Below are 22,377 nucleotides of genomic sequence, written 5' to 3' on the forward strand. Positions count from 1 at the left end.
GCCCAGCGGTGTTGATAAAGAGTATGTGGCTGACAGAAAGAAGATCTATATAACTCCAGGAAGATTCACCAGCTGGTGCCTTTGCAGCACTCGTGGTATTCACGGTAATCAGCTTTTATGACACAGAAACAGACTCTTCAATGTAACTCTTTTCATGGCTGGCTGACTTCGGGGGATATGACCTACTCCACTGATCTTGTAGCCATGACATTGGTTCATTTTCTTATTCAGGCTTCCGTGTTCGGTGGTATGCAGCGTAATACAACTAGTAGAAGAGGGAAGAATATTGAATGTGACCGGATACTGGGACTACCTGCGTCTGGGATCATGTAACTGTGGTACCCTACAAGATTTCAGTCACAACAGCCAATGGCCACTTTCAAGTATGATCGAATATTAGCGGATCCTTTCCACTGCTCGATGGAAGCATTCATCTTAGCTCATTTTTGTGAGTATTATGGCTCGGAGTGATGGAGCGTTTCCCAAGCACCACGGGGCCAATGAAGGGGTGGTAACACGTTACACTATCAACAAAAGATCACAAATCGATCATGTCTGCATTATTCTAGAGACCAATCATGGTACACAGGAATTGTTGTTAAATATACCAACTATCATTTTCCCAACTCCTTAATAAATATTCGTTTTATCAGTAATTAATAGGATATAAAAGTTTTTAGTTTTATCATCTAGGTAGATCTATAGTAGTTCTATGATATCATTTACTTATCATAGCGATATTTTTAGTATATTAATATTTAATCGATAAACTAGAATCAGTGCAAAAGATAGTTGAAATTTATAACCAGGTTGGACAACCTTAAGCAGGTGCTGACTAAATGAGCGACCAAGACCCTGTGGCCGTGAGGTTCTACCTTCTCCTACGTAAACAAACAAAAGAAGAGAGAACGAGCTATGGCTATATGGAGCATGACCTATGCATGTGAAACTATGTGGCAATTGCAGATCGTGTATTGGCACAGCAAAAATCACTGCTGGAACAGTGTCTAACCCCTTTTAGGGTTGAACGCAGTCACCTGATGAGGGGTAGAACTGTTGGCGCTGGCCCAGCCACATGGATGTTTATTATCACAACCACTCTTGCCCGTAAGCTGGGCATCCATGATGGCTTCAGCGGCGTATTTTAATGGTCCAAACAATGGAGCCCAAATAGGCTACAATAGTGGCAATATCACCAATAACATATACCTACCCCAAGGTCGGTTAAGAATGAAAGGTCCAATGCATTCTGGATCAAGCTAATTATCGTTCCACTTCCTGCCGCGTATAGGGCAATCAGAAACATCAGCGGATCAGAATTGTCTACGGGATTTACAAACAACCAACCCACGCGATGATAAGACTCGCATTGAGAAAACCAAGGGAGGACTCCTCAAAGATTCGTATCGCTGGGTACTACAGAACAATGATTTCCAAAAGTGGACCCTGGACGAGGAGGTCCGCCTTCTCTGGATTCAGGGTGATCCTGGAAAAGGAAAGACTATGCTCCTCTGCGGCATTATCGATGAGTTAAGAAACTCAATTGACAACGCCACGACGAATGTGTCGTTTTTCTTCTGTCAGGCAACTGATGAGCGCATCAATAACGCCATTGCCGTTCTGCGCGGCTTGATCTTTATGCTTGCTTCCGAGCAGCCTTCTGTTATCCAGCATATACGAAGACGGTACGATCAAACGGGAAAGCAGCTGTTCGAGGATGCAAATGCGTGGCAAGCTTTGTCAGGCATCTTGTCGGACATTCTGGAAGATTCGACTCTGAAAGACACTTATTTCATCATCGATGCACTGGATGAATGTACCGGGGACCTTTCTCTCCTACTTGATCTCATAGCCAAAGCATCATCTTCTGGTAACTCTCGCGTGAAGTGGATTGTCTCTAGTCGAAACTGGCCGATCATCGAAGAGTATTTTGAGGTCGCAACTCAAAAAACAAGACTTTCACTGGAGTTAAATGCAACGTCTATTTCCGAGGCCGTTGCTATCTACATCCAGTTTAAAGTTCAGCAATTGGCAGAGAAAAAGAAGTATAAACCTGCCGTGCGAGACATTGTCGCTAGTCATCTTATGTTGAACTCCCAAGACACCTTTCTTTGGGTAGCATTGGTGTATGAAGAGCTCGCCAAGGCCAGGCCTTGGAACACTTCTAAGCTACTGACTTCCTTTCCGCCCGGACTTGATTCTCTCTATAGGCGAATGCTTCAACAGATCCGGGACTCCGAGGATGCGGAGCTTTGTAACAGAATACTTGGTGTGGCTTCAACTGTCTACCGACCTATCACATTGAATGAACTAGTGGCCTTGGTCGATATGCCTGACGGCATCTCGACAGATGACGACGACTTCCCACCAGATGACTTTCTCTCGGACATTATAAAACTGTGTGGCTCATTTCTGACATTACGCGAGAACACTGTCTTCTTTGTTCATCAATCTGCAAAGGATTTCCTGACTACTAAAGCCCTAGATGAAGTCTTCCCAGGAGGTATACCCGCCGAGCACCACAAAATATTTTCCCGCTCTATATATATTATGTCTAAGTCACTTCGTCGTAATATCTACGACATCGCATTCCCAGGGCTGCAAATCGACGAGGTTACAAAGCCTAGTCCAGACCCATTAGCAGCAGCACACTACTCTTGTCTGTATTGGGCACATCATCTTCAAGATGGATATTCCAGTGAGACCACAGATATTGAGCCCAACCATCTCCAATCCGTGGACACCTTTCTACAGCAGAAATACCTCCACTGGATTGAAGCGCTTTGTCTGATGAGAAACGTTCCAAGAGGCATAGAGGCGATGCTTAAGCTTGAGGGTTTATTTAAGGTTCGGGGTCACCTCGAGTTGGAATTGAGTATCTCATCTCACTAAATGCACCACAATATAATAGGAAAACCAGAAATCATCAACTTTCTTTCAACAAGTCCATGACGCTTCTCGATTTATCCGATACCACAAGGTCGGAATTGAGAGCGGCCCGTTACAGGTATACAGTTCGTCTCTGATATTCAGCCCAACCCAGAGCATGACCAGACTTTGCTACCAAAAGGACATAGTAGACTGGATTATCAACGCTCCATCAGTCGAAGATGACTGGAGCGCATGCATTCAAACACTTGAAGGTCATGATTCGGACGTCCAATGTATTGGTTGGTCCCAAGATGGCCGGCGCCTCGCATCAGCATCAAAAGATAAAACCGCGAGAATCTGGGACTCAACCACAGGACAATGCATATCAGTTCTTAGAGGACACGAAGATGAACTGCGCTCTATTGCATGGATACAACATGATGAGCGAGTCGCCTCAGCATCAGACGATAAGACTATCCGAATTTGGAACCCAGTCACCGGCCAATGCATATCAACTCTCCGCGGACATGACAACCAGATACATACAATTGCTTGGTCACCAGATTTCATGCAACTTGCTTCAGGATCATTTGATGCAACAGTCAGAATTTGGGACCCAAACACCGGAAAATGCTTAGCTATCCTTGAGGGGCATAGAAATGACGTTTCCTCGGTGGCATGGTTGCCACCCAGTAGACGACTCGCCTCAGTGTCAGGTAATACTATTCGAATATGGGATACAGTCAGTTGGCAATGTATTTTCGATCTCCACGATCACAGCAGTGCGGTGCGATCCATTTCCTGGTCGCCAGACTCGAGTCGACTCGCTTCAGCGTCAAACGATGAAACTGTAAGAGTCTGGGACCCAAGCAATGGGGCTTGTCTGTCAGTCCTAAGTGGACATAGCGGTCCTGTTCGTCCCACTGTCTGGTCTCCGGATGGAAGCCAACTGGCATCAGCTGGCAAAACAATCAAAATCTGGGACCTAGCGACTGGAGATTGTGTATCAGGGGTTGAGAAACATGGTGACGATGTTATATCACTTGCTTGGTCTCCGGATGGAAATCGAGTTGCGACAAGGTCAGGAAGTTTGGATGATAACACAGTCCGAATCTGGGATACAGCCACTGGAGATTGTTTGTCATTTTATGAGTTACATCGCTCAGGTGGATCCTCACTTGCCTGGTCTCCCGATGGAAGACATACCGCATTAGCTGGAAAAGCAATTAGAATCTGGGATCCAAGCATCAAAAAGTCCAGGTCAACGTTTCAAAAGTTTGATGGGCTCATGGAGGGAACCTCCGGGGGAACCTTCTCCTGGTCGCCAAATGGAGCCTGGCTTGCATCGTCGGAACACTTTGATGGAGTAAGAATCTGGGACCCGATAACCAGCTACGCATCAATGCTCCCCGATAGCCTTCATGTTACGTCAATTGGCTGGTCCCATGATAGCCAGCGGCTCGCATCCGGGTCATTTAGTGGAGAAGTGTGGGTCTGGGATCCAGTCACTAGAGAACGCATATCAACTCTCGAGGGACATAGTCGACCAGTTTTTCACTTGCGCTGGTCACCGGATGGAAGACTGGCGTCGGGATCAGACGACCAGACAATCAGAATCTGGGACCCGGAGACCAGACAATGTATAGCAGACCTAGGTGAGAGTGACGGGGAGGTGCTATCTATTTCCTGGTCTTTGGATGGACGTTGGCTTGCATCAATGACACACAGGCGTAAGGATGAAGATTTTCAAGTCTGGAATCTGGGCATCACGGTTCAGGAGTCAGGCACTGGAAAATACATCTCCTCGATCGATCTTCAGTTGCCTGTCGTGCAATCTTCCGATGACATGTTTTCTGAGGTAGACGTGCCCACATTTCTCGAATTTGATAAAAGCACTCCGAATCGCCTGCATACTGTCGCTGGCACATTCGAATTGATCAATGATATGCTCATTTCGACCAGCCCTCTCAATCTACCCCCGCCGTGGAACAGCAAATTGGATATGGCCTGAGTGACGACATCGCCTGGATAACATATCGAGGGAAAAGGCTCCTGTGGCTTCCCTCGGAGTATCGCCCGGCCCTTCGCCCTTTATTCGCTACATACGAGATAGGGATGGGAGTTTGTGTGGGAATACTCTGTCGGTCAGGTCGTGTTATAACGTTGACGCTCTCTCGAGACATTGCGATCCAATGTTGATATTCAAGTTGGGCGATTAAATGAGACTAACGAGCCATTGTCGTATAAATTCTATACACTCTATATTCACATCTCACGACATCCTCAGCCCCCGGGGAGATGAACGAGTAGGCAGAAAGTAAGGGAAATGGTAGAAGAATAAGGGATTGGTAAACTCTTTCACCTGCAAAGTAAGTCTTCTCCTAAAGTCGAAGGTAACAAGAACGGGCTTATAGCAGCTGCATCTAATTTCATTTCTATACTACAAAATATTATTCATTGGTAAAAGATTCATCCCAGATTTCTACGTGCTATTTATTGTAACTACTACGCAGTATATTATTCGACATGGTCGACCAATATTTCCACAAATATATATTCGCATTTCCAACCAATTCATCGAGTACAATACTCAATATACAACCAGGCTACAATATACGATGATGCACATTGAAAATTCTAATCTCCAACACCTAGCAACCAGGTGAAATCTCAATAAATTCTACAAATAAACACTGCCGTCGCTCCAAGCGGCAATTGAAGCCCATAACAAAGACACGCGGGACGATCCCGAGACCCGGCGCCAACTGAAACAAGCACATGGCGGAATAAATGGACCTCAGGTGAAATGATCTGAGACACAGCAAGGAAGAAATAATTGAGTATTAATTAAGGACTATTAACGACTATTTCCTATGATTTCGATACAGGAAAAAACAAAACAAACATAATATTATGTTACGGCTAATTTTGGCAATGGGTGGGGGGATTTGACCCAAAAAATATATAAATGCAAATCCAAAAGTAAAGCCACAAAATATGTACACAAGTGGAGGCTCTTAGGTCTCTGCAACATGATGTTGCATTATGTCGTAGTGCACATGTACGATGCATGCATGTGTTCCGTACCTCGACCGAGAAAAAAAGGAGAGCTACACATGGCGCAAAACATATCCACATATCCGCATATCCAGTAAGGAGGTAACCTGGGAAGCGGCGACGATTCCCCGTGGAATTCTCATGATGCAAGACAAGACATGTTTGGGACGGTATGGCAACTGTACTCCACCGGGGGAGGTATTAAGTTCACCCCCTTCCTACAGAATACAAGGCCCTTTGACATTCGACACGCGACAGCACCTAAACCGAGAACGAGAGCAGGATGGATCCCGGTGGAGCTTTGGCAGGCAAGGGGTGTGCCACGATGATTTCAAGGGGAGGGAGATCGTGGAATGATCTGCCAATCACACCTGGTTATCAGGGGTGAAGGTGCGAAGTACTAATGGTAGGATCATACAGATATGGGTGGGTGGATGGCTGAAGGCTTCTGATATAACATAAAGTACCGTGGATCGTTGCGGTTCTTGACTAGGGTGTCAGATCTGAGATTGGGGTGGTTAGCTGAGGCAGCTGTAGCCTCATCCTCGGATGGCGGTTAGGTGGAAATATTTTGCCTTCGACCGACTTTGAACTCGCAGGGCTTGCAGGACTTGTGGTACTTGTGCTGAACAGCCGTTGGGGACGTGGATCCTTTCCTATAATAGTAGAATGATTACCATATTCCAGATTGGTGACCTCATCCAGAGGGGTTCGCCAAATGGGGTGGTTAGTTGCGACCGGGTGGATACAAGCCTGATCGTCGCGTCGATCTTGAATTTTGTCTCTATTCTCTCCTCTCATTTTTTGAGGATGATATGTCCAATGAACTTCTGTTCGACGGGATGGGCCGAGGTTGGAGAAAAGTGGTCCTAAGAGGGGCCATGGGTCCATCGACACCTGGGAGCCTGAGGTACTATATTGGGATCACGGGCCCAGGTACCAACAGCAACAGGCAACAGGGTCGTATTTTAGTTCCTATAATTCCTCTTATTATGTATTATATTATTGGCCTAGTGTATATTCTACGCTGTGAGTGGTACACATCTAGTCGTCCTATTTGGCGCCCTGGGAGCTCAACCTAAACGCGAAACACCCAGTATTAGACCACACCAATGAACTACTTGGATTAAGCGCTATATGAAGAATAAGCGTCATAACAACGAACGAGAAAGCGGTTCGGCCAAGCAAACCCATTTAGGCCATGTTGTGTTTTCCTTCCATCGCACTACCAATACATCCAAACCATCACTTTTACCATCCTAACACACGACGACTACAGACGACTACTATAACCACCCACCCAATATGTCGTCAGTAGAGTACACCGGTCCATCCAACATAGATGCATTACCTCTCACCTTTGAAATAAATGGCCTGTACATCCTCCTATCAAGTCGCGGCGATAAGAGCTACACATTCCACTGGCGCCTCTATCTACACCAGAATACAACATCAGGCTCGATCTACCATCTACTAAACGACATCAACTCAAACATCTGGCGCTTCTAGAATCTACCCGACCAGGCCGTCACCTATGATAAATTACTGCTCGGAGCCCTCGAGATAGGAGTGTTAAACGGAGTGTTAAACCCTACACTACATGCGCCTTTTCTCGAACGTCTTCGTCAAATCCAAATCGTCGATTCAGTGCGATTCCGCGAGAGAATCACTTGCCGGGTGTGGCTCAAGGAAGCTCTCTTTGCGCTGGATGACGAAGGTTATATTATGCTCACTCGCAGTGTGGATGATATCGAAGCCGAAGCGAGGAACGTCGCCCTTCGGAATAAGACTTTGGGGAGGCAGACGGTTGTGAGGAGTTGTGGGAGTCAGGGTTGAGATTGTACATGTTATATGGAAGTTTAAGTTAACTATCGTGATATCAGGTGTAAGGAGTATGGAGGGAGGAGGGGGAGGGTAGATTGGATATTTTATGCGATCGGACGAGGTTGGGCCATATTGGACGGGAACCAATTTTGAAATATTGGAAGCCATTTTGGTGTTATTTTAGTCACCGGGGGAGCTGAAACAAAATCATCTCAATGGCGAGCGCCAATATTGTTTCAGTGGGGTGGCTAAGGAACCACTTGATGCCTAGGTGGGTACGAAATAGTTGTGTTACGGCGGTGGTTGGGGGGCGACACGCCGGCGGATGCTACGGATGGACAAAATGGGAGGTTTCTGGTGTCAGTGGATATCTTCGATTATAATTGATTATTGAATCCGTGCTCACATTCTAGTTGAAAAATCCCGGTATGATATTTCCCAATCTTTTTTTTTCGCATGTAACCTCTAAGCTTTGACTGTGCGCTCCCCAGCTTCGGGGAACGGGAGCCGGTGCGAGGATCGTCGGCAGGGGAGTTTGAGTTGGGAGGTACTCCGTCTAGTGCACCGTACATATATATGCAAATAGGCAAGTATGTGCAATGTACTCCGTAGGGTGTATACATGTGTATAACCAGGTAGTGAGTAGTGCAGAACGCATAGAGGCACGGGGTCAGATTGCATGCTGGAGACTCGGTCTGAAGACTATGAGGACACTATTTAAACAAAGTCATATTCTAGGGCATTATTTGCGCGAAGGGGCTACTTCCATGCGAGGGCACATGAGGCTAGAATTGGAATTGGAAGAGGCAATTGGAAAAAGAAAAGAGAAAGGAAAAAGAAAGTACCTACATCCCTGAACGGTACGACCCGTGTGTCAAGACAGACTATTGGGAAAGCACAGCAAGGCACGGTCCACGAGCACGACCCTCAAAAGAGGCGTGGATGCAGGAATGGGCAAGGGCCACGGTATCGCCATGATGGGACCGAACAGATGGGATGGGAGAGCATGGGTGATTGCCATGGGCGAGCCATGAGCCATGAGAAAAGGAGGGATTCGCATTCGCCACGCACTATTGACATAACGAACTCTAAGGTTGACAATTAATGATGCCCACCCCTTGATCGAGATTAGGCAGGTTGGCGAGGGTGTACAACGTTGTAGAGATAGAGTCGTACTCAGAATTCCCGTTGTGGACCGTTTTTTTTTTTTCTGGGCCCTTTCGTTTATTTTTACCTGGGGTCAGCAACTGTTTGGCAGAGATCGAGCTTGGAGTCTCAGATAAGCAGTGTCCTTTCGTCAAGTATGGAGAAGTGCTACCGTATCAGAAGTTCGAGGAATGTGCCGTAGATCGGGTGGCGATCTTCGAGACATTCTGCAAGGCGACGATGGTGCCATGTGGCATGCTGGAAGGGGAAGATGATAGACAGTGGTACTTGACATGCATATTGGTTATATTGAATTTCTGCCTAAATTGCTATAGCCTTCCGAGGTTGGGTGCAGTGTAGATTAGTGCCCAGGTGGATAAGGAACGACGTATTATTGCAGCCACAGTGTGGCGGTGTCGGCTAGACCGTCGGTTTGGCCGATGCATTTTCATTTTTGTATTTCATTTTCGTTTTTAAAAATTGGGGTTTAGTGTATTTTATTGTATTTTAGTGTATTTTATGTATGTATTTTATATTTCCTCGTTACAGTCTAGATCTATTTCTGGACGAACACCCGATCAAACGGAAAGATCAAATCGACACATCAACCCAAAAGCCACCTAGTTCAGGCATCGCGGTTCCGCGATTGCAGTGGCGTGAATCACCCCCCTTGGGTAAATGTCCCCATTGTCTCAATGACTATATTTCCAGAAACAGACAATGAAATTATATCGTACTATGGAATACTATGGAATAGTACCTGATGTCTGTATTATGTACTCCGTAGGTGAATCAATACATACGGAGTAAGGCAGATCCAGATCCCAAAAACCAAAACAAAATAAGCGTGGTCATATTCGCCAAGACTCCCAGGTCACACTGGACTGTTCGGAACCGGGATATTACCCTCAATAGCCCCGTGAATAGGTGAAAATAGCCGCGCGACATAGTACTCCGTCCTACCCAGGGCTCTGATTCTGACAGGTCAACAGGTGATGATTTGGGCGGCAGGAACGGGTGGGTGCAGGTCTACGGTATGAAGCTCAAGCTCATGGAAGCGTGGGTGATCCGTGACACACTGTTCTGTCTGTGTCCGAGGTGTAACAAACAGAAAATAGGTAGGGGAGAAAGTGGATCATGTTTTAGCTAGAGGGTAATATATACCCAAATATACTATAATTAAGAATTAACCTTGGGAAAACATATAATATAAAGATAATAATCTTAAAGGATAACGAAATATATATAACCAAGTATATATGTATATATATATGATACATATATGGTCAACAAACACACCTTCGGTGAGTAAAGGAGACCCTAACAGATGCCATGTGTGGGACTGAAGAAAAGACAAGTTTATTCGCATGGGGGACAAGGATTAAACTGACAGGGATGAACTTCTGTACTCGGTACTTGGTACTTTGCCCAATCTCCCGAACAAACAAAAAAGAAGAGAATGTATTTGTGACTATTTGGCCCCCGAGACTGCCGATCAACCCTGCATCCTCATGCCATGTGTTCAACGTCAACATGGTTCTTTTTATTATTATTTATTATACATATGTTTATATGTTCATACTGTCCGTACTCGTACTTACAGTACTTAACCTCCCAAACGGAATTGTGCAGTTAGCCCCGGTCGCGAATGCAGCTTAACTGGATGGAAAGAGCAGGAGACTCCAATAAGTAGGCAGAGCCTGTAAGGGACAGAGCCACGTGAATGTGTATTGTAACAATAGGATTCTAGTAATCTAGTAATCTAGTATATATAAAAATTTAGTGAAATCCACACAAAACAGATGACGTGAAGACTCGAATGCAACGAAACGTGTTCTCCTTGCTTTTTCTAGGGATCTTCCTTCAGGAATGTCACTATTATAGTAGGGTATATGGATAAGTCTGCATATATAGTTTACAGATATGGAACTAAAATAGAGAATAAGGATTAAGAGAGAAAACAAGCAGTTAATAATGGGTAATAGGGTTAATGTGAATAGAGTAATGGGAGACCGAAAAAGGTATCTGTATAGTCCTTACTCCCCAGGGTCAGCCTCGTGGCACACACAGTTGCAGTAGGGCCTTGGCGGTAATACCAGTACATTCTTGGGAATTTCCCTTTTATTTTTTCTTTTCTTTTATTCTTTTATTCTTTTATATATATTATATATTATATATTTTATTCCTTTTTTTTAATTTTAATCCTAATAAAGGGGATGCCAAAAAAGAAGGTTAAAAAAAAAAAAAAAAAAAAAGAAAAAGAAAAAGAGGAGTTTCAAGAGACTCGAGGGTTTCGACTCTCCAATTTTCTATTCTTTAATCTCTCGACTCTCTCACTCTTGGCTACACTCTCTACACTACACTCTCTACACTCTCTACATTCCCTCTTAACTCTCTCTATTTCTTTCATAATACTCTATATAATACCTTTACACTTTCGTGCCACGTTCCTTTCGGTAAGCTTGATCGGTGTTGCTTTCACCTCTTTACGTCTAACCGTCGATCTAGCCTTCCTTTTGACCTCCCAAGTTCCGCGAACCTCGAAACTTTACAACGAAACGGTTTCACGGTGAATCGTTTCTCGAATTGATCTCTCTACCCTCTGGATTTGGAATATGCGATAGTGTTGGGGGAAAAAAAGAGAGCGGGTTAATATTTGAGTTCTTCGTCACTGTTTCCCCCGCCTGATTCAGACTCTCCCACCATGGATCCCTCTGTCGCACATCGCCCATGGGAGGCAGTCTCAGGGCCTCAGTCTACTGCAGGCTCAACGCAAACCCTCCCTTCGATCTCGACCCTCACCGCGAATATGCCTGGTACCGGAGCCTCGGCGGAGAAATCCCCCGGGAACGGCTCACTGAACACGATTGAGCGTGACTCGGGGAATTGGTCAATGCCGCAAAGCACAAGTAGGAGACCCTCACCTAGTACGGAATGGGAGCGGCGCGGTGCTGACCATGTAGGATCGTCCACCTACTCCACGGCGACCAATGGCACTGGCAACAATTATCCCTCGCTCAGCTTCATATCCGCGTCGCAACCTTCCCCGAATCGCGGACATCCGGCTGTCGATCGCTCCCCTTACCCCCACGATCAATCCACCACACCGTCCTCCGCTGGCACTCAACAACCCTCTCCGAACTTCAGCCAGCCAACCTCCACACTTCCCTCCATCAACCAGAACTACGAAGCTCCCTCCCAACGCACCAGTGTGGCCGAGACGACGGAATCCCGGCGCAGCAGTGTTGACAGTCGCATGAACCAAGGAATCAGTTCTCTCGCCATCAACCCTGCCTCGCCCTATCACAGCACCAATGCGTCCCAATCGTCGATCGTCTCCAGTCTCCAAAGGGAACGAGGGATTCCGACCGACATGAATTCATACCGGGGACCTCGGTACTCAGGAGGTAGCCAGCCACTCTCTCCATTGGGCCCTCGCGCCACCGATCAACAGCGTAGTTTCGCAGCCGGTCGCACTGCTCCGGCAATTTCCTCGAATCCTCGGTCGGAGATTTACAATGCTGAAGCACCCACGGCGGGTATGGCATATGCCTTCCCAGACCCGGACATGGCCCGCTCCAGCTCCGTCTCCTCGAAGGGAGAGTCCAATCCCCCATTCTCCCGAAAAGGAAGCATGGCAGAGTCGATGAATAGCATGTACTCGGAACGGATGCCTCGAGGACAACATGGTATGCTCCCGCCACAATACGACACCCACTGCACGCCCAATACTAACAATCTCCCAGACCTACCCCAAAATGTACACCACCACCACTCCCTCCAACACAAGGCCGTGCGAGAGTTGATCGGCGAAGAAGACGGACCGGCCGGCAGCACGCCGTACAGCCGTACGCCCGAACTACGCGTCACGCACAAACTCGCCGAGCGCAAACGGCGCAGCGAAATGAAAGACTGCTTCGAAGCCCTCCGACTTCGTCTACCACCCGGTCAAACCAACAAATCCAGCAAATGGGAAACGCTCACCCGGGCAATTGATTATATCGCGATGTTGGAGAAAACCGTGGCACAATCCCAGCGCGACCGGGCGGTCATGCAGTCGGAGATGGATGAGATGCGCGCCCAACTCAACCAGCAAGCTAACGCCTCCCGGCCTCCATCCATCTTTGAGCACCACCAAATGACCTCCAACCAGGTCAATGGCCAGGGCCCTGTGTTTGGTGGGTTCGGCAATGGCGTGACTCAGGAGCAGCCGCGGACGTTACCGCCCCTTATGAATGGCTCTAGTGCGGCTATGCAGGGCATTGAATATGAGCGGCGGTAGCGGGTGTAAGGTGCGAGAAAGCTCAAGCTGTGTATGAGATATGACTAGTCACGCAAAACCTATCATCGACGACTTTGTTTTGGACTTTGTTCTCTTGATATCATATATCCCTCTTATAGATGCAATTCCCAGTTGAATTTTTGTTTTTTCCGACTTGGGGATTGATTTATACTGAATTGTTTTTTTTTTTTTTTTTTTTTTGATTGGTCTTATTGGAGTGGTCTCTGTTTTCTCCTGTCTTGTTGTTTCATACCCGCAATTGCTTTGCTTTTTTTTTTTCTGGGCCACTCTACATGGAATACGATAGGAGGGGAAGATGGAATATGGAATATTGAATAGCTAGAATAGCTGAATTACGATATTCATGTTTCAATTCAAAATCATCACTCTCTAGTATGTAACTATAGAGTGGAGTATCAACATCTCCCCATAGAAATGAAATCAAATAGATCAAATAATATAAACAGTAACACGAAAACATCTTGTTTCAGAAAGACAAGTCCTGCTTTAGATATGTTATTATAATAAGTATCATAAGTATCATCGTAAGAATCTATTTCTGTCTTTCCACTAATTGGCCTCTCGAAGCGCCCGCCCCCGGTCCGGCGCGTAGGGACCGGCCTCAGTCTGACCTTCGCATCCAATCCATCACCTTCATTTCTGCTTCCCCTGGTGATCTCTCTGCCAGTCGTCCAATGACGGACCTTCAAGATGAAGCACCAAGCTAGTTGCAGCGGGTTGTCTGGGATCGCTGCAGAACTTCACCAGCGGCGATGATTATTGGCCAGGTTGTTTATAGCTTGAGCTCTGTCCTGTACAGTGCCCGGCCTGGACTCTCTGGCATCTGCACGGTGATGATGCAGAAACGGCAGAAATGCAGACAATGCAGAAATCGAGCTGGACTTAAAGTCTCGGGGCTTTTCTTATTTTTTGTCTTTTGTCTTTTGTCTTTCTTTTGTTTTGCATTTGACTCAATTAACTCCTATTCAGAGGGCCATTGTTTATTGTTGCCTTCTCCCATTGTTTTACTTGCTGTATAATATTAATAGACCACTCTTTGTTTCGTTTCCTTGCTTTTTTTCCTTCTTTCATGATTTCCTGACACATGGTATGCATGACTATCAAATCTTGTCATCGCTGCAGACTAACATCTCGACACAGTCAAGTCTACTAAACCATCATGCTCAAACGAAAGCCCCAAGAACTGCAGGTCCCAGTACCAAATTTCCCTTTATCATCGCCTATCAGTGAAGAGATCTCAAGTCCCTCATGCTCCTCGGAAGACCAGGAAGAACGAGACCGACCCTTTACATTTCTATCCAAGGCAGCACGACAACAGCTTGAGGCAAGGACCAAGGATGGGAACCGCTCGCCCATTTCCACCCGCGAATCCCCGAGACTGAATATCCGCATCACCAAGAAACGTAAAAGCGTCGGGAAACCAGTCGGTCTGAACCTCGTTACGGATTTCACCTTGGCGCCGGCGCCGAGGAAACAGTCGATTCCAGCAGAACCAAACGCGGCTGCGCCGTTCGTCGATCTGAATGACCTGAAGCTCCTTTCAAAAGTGCGAGAGAAGGAACGCACTGCTCAGAAACCAAAGGATACATTCAAGAGGAGGGTTTCACGGGGCTTCCAGCGGTTACCCGAGACAAACAGCCAAAAGGGAACTGGAGCCTCGTTCCTAACTGCGAGAGATGAAAATCCGTTCCACGATAGACATGAGCATGCGCTCTCGCCCTCAGACCGGCATGTTATGATCGGACTCACTGTGCCTCGCAGCGAGTCAATAGAAAGATCACAAGAGCTCGACAGCGCAGGCACCCCGCTGACACCATCGATTGTCGTTACACCAGCACGGGGCGATGCACCATGGAACGCACACTCAAACTCGAGCACAGAGATGCTCCGTCCAAGAGCAACATCAAGTGTCTACTCGCAGCCAACACCCCGTCTCTGGCAATATGAAACCGATGTCCCACCCGTGCCAGCCATTCCCGCACAACACTCAGCTGCTACTAAAACTCCCGCCTCAGGGACCGAATATCAGAACACAGGTGTAGAAAGGAACGCGCGCGCCCTCTCAACAGCCTCGATCTGGGAAGACGACAGTCCACCCCGGTCACCAGAAACACTCCGCCCAGCCCCCAAAAGCCAGCAACAGTGTCATCTCAGTGTCAACACCCAGGCAGATGCAGGCAGACCCGATTCACAAGGCTGGTGGACATACCTCCTCTCCCCACTTCTCAACCGATCCATAAAATCCCCCCTCAGCCCATCCTTCCCACAAGAATCACCCTCAACCCCATCAACAACAACAACCACAACCCGCCCAACTGAGCGAAAAGAATGGATACCGCGCGAGAAAGAAATATCCTGCTTCTCACCCGATACACCAGAGACTGCAGCACCAATGGGCGAAAAAGCATTCGAGATATCCCGTTCATTCGAGACAGACCAATCCCAAGGTCCTGAACGCCACCAATCCCCACCACCAGCATACGTATCAAACGTCTCAAGTAGACAAAACACCATGTCCTTCATGTTCAGTAATAACCAGACAATCCAGGGTGAAGCAGCCGAGTACTACCAAGCCTGTGCACACGAGCTATTCAGCAAGACGCCATATTTCGCATGCATTAATCATGTTTGCTCGATTACTCCCGTCAATCCTGTTACTGTGCCAGCGGGAGCGATAGACCCTTCTGCGGAGGGTGGTCGGGGACTTGCGCTTTTTGACGTTGGGGAGCCTGGGGTATCTGGTCTTGAAGGCACGCGTGAAAATGAAATTCAGGATCCAGATCCGTCAACGACGTCGACTAAGAATGCCGGACTACTTATTGATATCGATTCGCCTCGTCCTGAGACGACGAAGTCGTCGATTCAGGCTGGATATGCAGTTCGTGCGAAGGAGGTGCAGCTGTTGTCACCCTCCTCGGAGTTCAGTTCTCATACGTGGGATTCGTCTGTTGTTGACGAGGATGAGAAGGAGAAGGGTTCGGTAGCCGCGCATGGGACCAGGGGCGGTGTTTCTGAAGCTCAATCCCAGAGTGCTGCTTCACCTCCTATCCCTCTTCCTGTTGCTGCGCCTGTGGAGCCAGTTGATAGACAGGTTTTGGAACCGCCTGCACCTGCGCCAGCGCCAGCACCAGCACCAATTCCTATGCCCGAGCCAACTCCCGCTCCTGCGCCAGCTCCTATTCTAATGCCTGAGCCAGCTCCCGCCCCGGCTCCAGCTCCGCAGATAATCACCAATATCTCGCCCCCGGTTACTAATTTCCATTACACTACGCCTCCACCGCAGCCTCAGGTACAACCTCTGCAGCCGACGGTGCAATATGTGCCAGTCTTCGCTCCTCATGCTCCTCAGGTTGCACAGCCAATGGAGCCGATAATGCAACAGCCACAATCAGAGGAAACGTCACGAGAAATCTCGGAACCGCCGATAGTCCAGCCAGTATCAGCCCCTCAAGTAGCAACACCAAGGACGGAATGGCCATGGGGACAGCCACAAGGGCAGCCAAAGGTTCAACAGCCAGCTACCCAAAGACACTTCTCCGGGTTTGAGTGGGCTTATACGGAACAAGAACAACCACAAGGACAACAACAGGGGAAGCCACAAGAACTTCCTGTTACACAAAAATCACCTGAACAACCCCAAGTCGCATATGGACAGGCTCCTCCCCAGACACGACAGGAAACTTATGGTCATGCAACACAGCCTCGAGGGCCGCTTGTTGTCCAGGGACGACAATCTGGTTCTGGGTGGCCGTTTGGTCTAACCGCACACCCTCACTCAAATGCGCCCCCTGTGCCGCCTCTGCCACAAAACCAGCCTACCGGAGCGGAGGTTCAGCATCAGGAAGAGCAATCTCAAGTTTCTGTGGCTCAGCATCGGCAGCCTGGGTCTGGGGAGCCTCAAACAGAACGGGGACCGCCTGGAGGGTCCGAAGTTGGGCCACCTCAGGGACATTTACAACCCTCTGAGCCTATCTCTCCCGGTTTCCAGCGCGCTGCTGGTGGACCTGGCTCTATCCCAATGTCAGATATGCAGGCACCGGCTCCTGCATACACGCAATATCCCAGAGAAGCTCCTCTTCCATCTCGCTATGATACACAGCCCCGTTACGATAATGACCCTGCAGCTGGAGTTTCAAGCGTCAACCCAAGCGGCGCGATAGGCCCTCATGAGGCCCGACGCCGCAGACTCGAAAAGGAAGACGCCACTGGCCGAAGAGTCTGCAACCTCTGGCGTGGTCGGGGTCCATTCAGCAAGAAGAGCGGACGACCAGGGCGCGAGGGTCGTACTCGACGCAGATGGTATTTCGTGATCTGCATTTTCTTCTTAATCATCGTGACGCTGGCTACCGTTCTAGCAATCACATTGACAAAGAAAGGACACGATACTCCTGTTCAATCGCTGTGGCTGAACCTAACAGGTTATCCGCCCATGCCGACTGGGATTGCAACAGTTGTTGGGACGCAGCCGCAGCTTGAAAAATCAACTTGTATCACCCCCTCTTCAATGTGGAGTTGTGCTTTGCCCAAGGATGAGCAGGATTCCAATGAACCGTACAATGCGAACCAGCCCAGTTTCCGTGTTTCCATTAGTTTCCGAAATGGTACATACGATAACAGCACTACTGCCAGTTCGAAATTACGTATCAGGAGTGACGAACTTTTCAACCCATCGCCCGCAGCACCAACAGATGCAGAACAGAGCTTCCTCGGTCAATACACAGATAACAACACTATACCCTATGCCGGTGAAGAAACACCGTTCTATATGTCTCTCCTCTCACCCGTTTCACTCTCCTCGGCAAGCATCTACCGCCGGTCAGATACCTCCAACAGCACCGCATACCCCAACATCTCATCCATAATTCCAGCACCAGAGGAAAACGCAGACGGAACCCCATCGGCAGCAATGCTCTACCCCCTCCCCTCATCCCAACCAATCCGCCTCTACAACCGCGGTCTCTCAACCGAACACTACGGTTTCTACAGCTACTTCGACAAATCCATCTTCCTAACTTCCCAAACCAAATCCTCCCCTGCCGACACAAATGGCGGAACCTCAAAATCCAACGCAAAGTACCGATGCACATGGTCCCAAACCCGTCTCCTAATCCAAATCTGGACGCAACCGGACAAAATCAACCGTCACCTCTTCCCAAAATCAAACAGCACAGCAACAAGTACCACAACCTCCTCGGCTACAACACCGACATCAACAAATGAACCTACATCCTCATCCTCCGCAACAGACTTCATCCGTCCAGGCTCATTCCCATACCCGGTAACAATAACACTTGACCGCCACGGCGGCGCCGAGAAAAAGAAAATGGTCTACTGCTACCCGCTCGAAGATGACGGGCATTACAATATCACAGGTGTGCAGCTGCAGCTTGAGGATCGTGCTGTTGGCGGTGAGCTTGTTAATCCTGCTGCTGGGCTTTTCAAGGGTCTTGGTGAGACGAAGAATGATACGATAGAGGATGCTGGGGGTGTTGATGGTGGTGATGGCGGGTGTGGGTGTCAATGGGTGAATTGGATATCGAGCGTATAGACACATGGAGAATGGAGTGGTTTCATGGATGGTGCTTTCGTTTACAATGGTTGCAATTATTGGTTTTTTTCTTATGTGCGTTGCATTGCGTGATTTTTCTGGCGTTTGGGGGTGGTTCTTTTGCTTCATTTTCTTGCGAATGGTGAATGATGAAGGTCGTAAAAGGGTGCATGTATACATTTTCATTTTTAGCAGCGATATATCTAGTTCCCCAAAAATTCAAAATCAAAACTACAATTCGAATTGCAAGTCATTCATCATCTGGTCAACTATCAAACCTTCAACTCTACGATCACGCAGAATCTGTTGATATCTCGTAATATCAGGAAAGTAATGACCATGGATGACTCTCACAGCCCCACACAGCGAAGCTCAGGTTGCATCAAGGACACAGAAGTCAATCTGAAACCTTAACCGAGCCAATCTCCATCCACATATACAGACAAACCTTAAAGCAAAGTCAACGGGCTGGTAAACGGTTAGCAGACACTCGCCACTCGACCCTGCAGGGACAGCTAGACTGTGTTCCGGGCTTCTATTATTATCTATATACCTAGGGTTGCATTTTTGCCACTGGGGCCATTAGGCTTTAATCAATGAGTCTGAGTTTTATTCCTATAGAGTATTTGAAAGTACGTGGATTGGGCTTTGGTTTCAGGGAAAATTATATCCTGGTTATGAGGGGATTGTTAGATCTATTTCTTAGTCTTTCGTCTTGATACGTTCATACAAGCAAATATACCGAGACAATATTATCCAAAAAAGCATTTCTTTGAATTAGAATTAAATTAAGTACTGATATATTTCCAAACAACCCACCAGTGAACTCCACAAAGACGAAAAAAAAAAAACCAAAAAAACAAACATCATATCCTCCAACGCCAGTCTAGATATCCCAATACTCCCACCTCCAAGTGAATCAAGTCCCTGGTTTTAACCAGTTCCAAGATCAAATATCAGAAAGAAACAAAAAGATACCCAGCAATCTAACAAACACCGACATTAAGAGACAGCCTTGTGAACATTAAGTAACTGCGAGACGTTTATGCGAGAAGCATAACGGCACCGTAGACAATGCTGCCAATAACAGCGCTGAGAACTCCGACCTGGGGTGCGGTGACCTTGGAGCCAGGGCTGGAGGGGGTGTATTCGGTCGAGCTGGGGGAGGCAGAGCCTTCGGTTCCAGAACCAGAGCCAGAGCCAGATGAAGTACCAGACCCAGAGCCGGAGCCGGAGCCGGTGCTACCAGATCCAGAGCCAGAGCCTGAGCCAGTGCCGGAGCCAGAGCCGGAGCCAGAGCCAGTGCTGGAGCCAGAGCCAGAGCCGGAGCCAGAGCCAGTGCTGGAGCCAGAGCCAGTGCTGGAGCCAGAGCCAGTGCTGGAGCCAGAGCCAGAGCCAGTGCTAGAGCCAGTGCCGGAGCCAGAGCCAGTGCCAGACTCGGATCCAGAGCCAGTGCCGGTGCTACCAGAACCAGAGCTAGAGCCAGAGCCAGAGCCAGACTCGGATCCAGAGCCAGCACCGGTGCTGCCAGAGCCAGAGCCAGAGCCAGAGCCAGATCCAGAGCCGGTGCTACCGGAGCCAGAGCCAGAGCCAGACTCAGATCCAGAGCCGGAGCCACCGACAACACCACCACCGGAGGAGGAACCTCCAGAGCTAGAGCCAGAGCCGGATCCAGACTCGGATCCAGAACCAGAGCCGGAGCCGGAGCCGTTGCTACCCGAGCCAGAGCCAGATTCAGAGCCGGTGCCAGAGCCACCGCCAACACCGCCAGCACCACCGGAGGGGGAAGCACCACCAGAGGCAGTCTTGGTAGGGACATAGACCGGGATGGTCGCGCTGCCGTGGCAGCTGAAGCAGGGAGCAGTACCAGTGCCGATGATGGTGCTGTTCTTGCCACCGGTCTGGGTACCGTTGTTGTGGGTGCCAGTCACGATGGGGTGGCTGCCAGTCTGTGTACCAGTACCGTTGTTGTGGTGTCCACCAGTGGCAATTGGGTGAGTGCCAGTCTGTGCACCGGTAGGGACGACACCAGTAGGGGCGACGCCGGTGCCAGTTCCGCCGCTAGCCTGGTGCTTGCCAATGCTCTTAATGCTGTGGACGGGGGTTCGTGCTGCTCTTTGGCACCACCGGCTTGGACACCAGCTGCGAGAGCCAGCAGGGCCACGGAGGGGGCTGTGAAGTGCATTTTTATTGAAAATCAAAAGCGATTGGATTAAATGAAGTGTGGCTTGCTGTCTTAACGAGCGACGAAGCTGGGATTGGGGTTAGTATATATATTCTTCATTGTGATGCCAGGACTCAGGACTTACCTAGGGTGATAATGCCGGTGCGATGGAGATGGATATTTAGCAGGAGTTTGAAGCGAAGGGGATGCCATTCTTATAGATCTGACGAGGTGTCCAAATCCGGCATATAGATTAATTAAGGTTAATTGGTGATGCCATGAACAATTGAAAAGAAAAAAATTTTTCAATTTGGAACAATGTGCCTCTCGACGTTCCTCTGGCCCTCGATGTTCCTCTCTGCCCTCGATGGGACCCTTGGGTGAAGTGGAAGCGAGATTTGGTGATTTCCGCATCCGGAATGAATGTCACATTTCTCAGATCTCGACTCCACATTGAAACCCTGGGGCGAGCGGTTTAGCCCGACGCCCATCTCGTCATGATCTTCCAAATTTGCTGTTCGTCTGAACGGTGGGGACATGGCTCGGTTGGATGTGGTCACGTGGTTTGATGTCCCGATTAGGAAGGTGCTGCTCTCGCAAGCGGACATCTATGCCGAACACTCCACCATCGTGGAATTCCACAGAGATCCACTTCAGATCTGTCACAATGAAAATTAAGTGGATTCTCTTTGTGGATGGTCTGTTTTCAGGGCTATAGGGTGAAGACACGTTGTCTGAAGAGATGGGGGCATACAATGGGTGGAGAGCCCCCATAGCTCTCTCGACAAGCGAAGTACCCAAAAAGAGTAGTTGGTAGAATAACGGACAACAGTTTGAAGCACTCCACTTAATTTCTGCTGGGTCGTGAGGCTCGCTGCTTCCCCGAGCTGTACGACAAGTGGATCTTCCTAGATATCTGGTAGAGCAGCCTTTGGTTCTAGAATCAGTCACAAAAAGATTGATTGACAATCATTACTTAGCTTTTTTTTTCGCTATAGCATTAAAGGAGGCTTTGACAGCTACTCGCGCACCGAAAACCCTTCACGCCGATCCCTATGCAGGGCTGATCACTTTGTCGATCTTCTAGCAACTGCATCCGGCATCCAATGAGCTTGTATCAACTAAGCTCACCTAGCATCAGAAATTTCACTCAAGTATTCTCAAGCACCTATCGGTTACAATTCTCTTTCGTTAGGAAACGTCAGCGGCGTTCACGTCAAATCCATAACTCTGATCTCGCGTTTGCGAGCAACCTGAGGAATGTGGCTGCCACGTACTAGCTGTGGAATGTATGTTCCTGTAGACCCGATGGTACCCTGACAAGCTTTGTTCACACGCTGCCATGGAGGTCAATGCAGTCTGTAGGAATGAATGCATGAACAAGAAAGTTGATACCGGTTTTCAAGTAACATGAAGAATAGTTTCTCGCAGATGCCAGAGACAACAGCATAACTTGCAACCAAA

The 22,377-nt window shown here is 48.3% G+C and overlaps 7 protein-coding genes across 7 annotated transcripts; 5 read left to right on the plus strand and 2 right to left on the minus strand.

The window, feature by feature from the left end:
• Window positions 1-1,040: 1,040 nt before the first annotated feature.
• Window positions 1,041-2,892, plus strand: N7487_009223 (uncharacterized protein; the record flags this gene model as incomplete). Its single annotated transcript, XM_056876953.1, has 2 exons — window positions 1,041-1,107; window positions 1,292-2,892. The coding sequence occupies 2 exons, from the start codon at window positions 1,041-1,043 to the stop codon at window positions 2,890-2,892; spliced, it is 1,668 nt and encodes a 555-aa protein (XP_056725533.1).
• A 1,381-nt stretch (window positions 2,893-4,273) lies between these two features.
• N7487_009224 (WD40 repeat domain-containing protein) lies at window positions 4,274-4,882 on the plus strand (the record flags this gene model as incomplete). The annotated part of the gene is made up of 1 exon (XM_056876954.1): window positions 4,274-4,882. One exon carries the CDS (start codon window positions 4,274-4,276, stop codon window positions 4,880-4,882), a length of 609 nt encoding a protein of 202 aa, XP_056725534.1.
• A 1,055-nt stretch (window positions 4,883-5,937) lies between these two features.
• N7487_009225 (uncharacterized protein) lies at window positions 5,938-6,285 on the plus strand (the record flags this gene model as incomplete). The annotated part of the gene is made up of 2 exons (XM_056876955.1): window positions 5,938-6,098; window positions 6,153-6,285. The coding sequence occupies 2 exons, from the start codon at window positions 5,938-5,940 to the stop codon at window positions 6,283-6,285; spliced, it is 294 nt and encodes a 97-aa protein (XP_056725535.1).
• Window positions 6,286-7,572: 1,287 nt separating this feature from the next.
• On the minus strand, window positions 7,573-7,920 carry N7487_009226 (uncharacterized protein; the record flags this gene model as incomplete). Its single annotated transcript, XM_056876956.1, has 1 exon — window positions 7,573-7,920. The coding sequence occupies one exon, from the start codon at window positions 7,918-7,920 to the stop codon at window positions 7,573-7,575; it is 348 nt and encodes a 115-aa protein (XP_056725536.1).
• Window positions 7,921-11,602: 3,682 nt separating this feature from the next.
• N7487_009227 (uncharacterized protein) lies at window positions 11,603-13,180 on the plus strand (the record flags this gene model as incomplete). Its single annotated transcript, XM_056876957.1, has 1 exon — window positions 11,603-13,180. The coding sequence occupies one exon, from the start codon at window positions 11,603-11,605 to the stop codon at window positions 13,178-13,180; it is 1,578 nt and encodes a 525-aa protein (XP_056725537.1).
• A 1,180-nt stretch (window positions 13,181-14,360) lies between these two features.
• N7487_009228 (uncharacterized protein) lies at window positions 14,361-18,749 on the plus strand (the record flags this gene model as incomplete). Its single annotated transcript, XM_056876958.1, has 1 exon — window positions 14,361-18,749. One exon carries the CDS (start codon window positions 14,361-14,363, stop codon window positions 18,747-18,749), a length of 4,389 nt encoding a protein of 1,462 aa, XP_056725538.1.
• A 1,043-nt stretch (window positions 18,750-19,792) lies between these two features.
• N7487_009229 (uncharacterized protein) lies at window positions 19,793-21,126 on the minus strand (the record flags this gene model as incomplete). The annotated part of the gene is made up of 3 exons (XM_056876959.1): window positions 19,793-19,923; window positions 20,506-20,921; window positions 21,059-21,126. The coding sequence occupies 3 exons, from the start codon at window positions 21,124-21,126 to the stop codon at window positions 19,793-19,795; spliced, it is 615 nt and encodes a 204-aa protein (XP_056725539.1).
• Between the last annotated feature and the right edge of the window lie 1,251 nt (window positions 21,127-22,377).

This window comes from Penicillium crustosum (genome assembly GCF_028827405.1).
Source record: "Penicillium crustosum strain IBT 35664 chromosome Unknown utg000004l_segment0_segment0, whole genome shotgun sequence".
NCBI lineage: Eukaryota > Fungi > Ascomycota > Eurotiomycetes > Eurotiales > Aspergillaceae > Penicillium > Penicillium crustosum.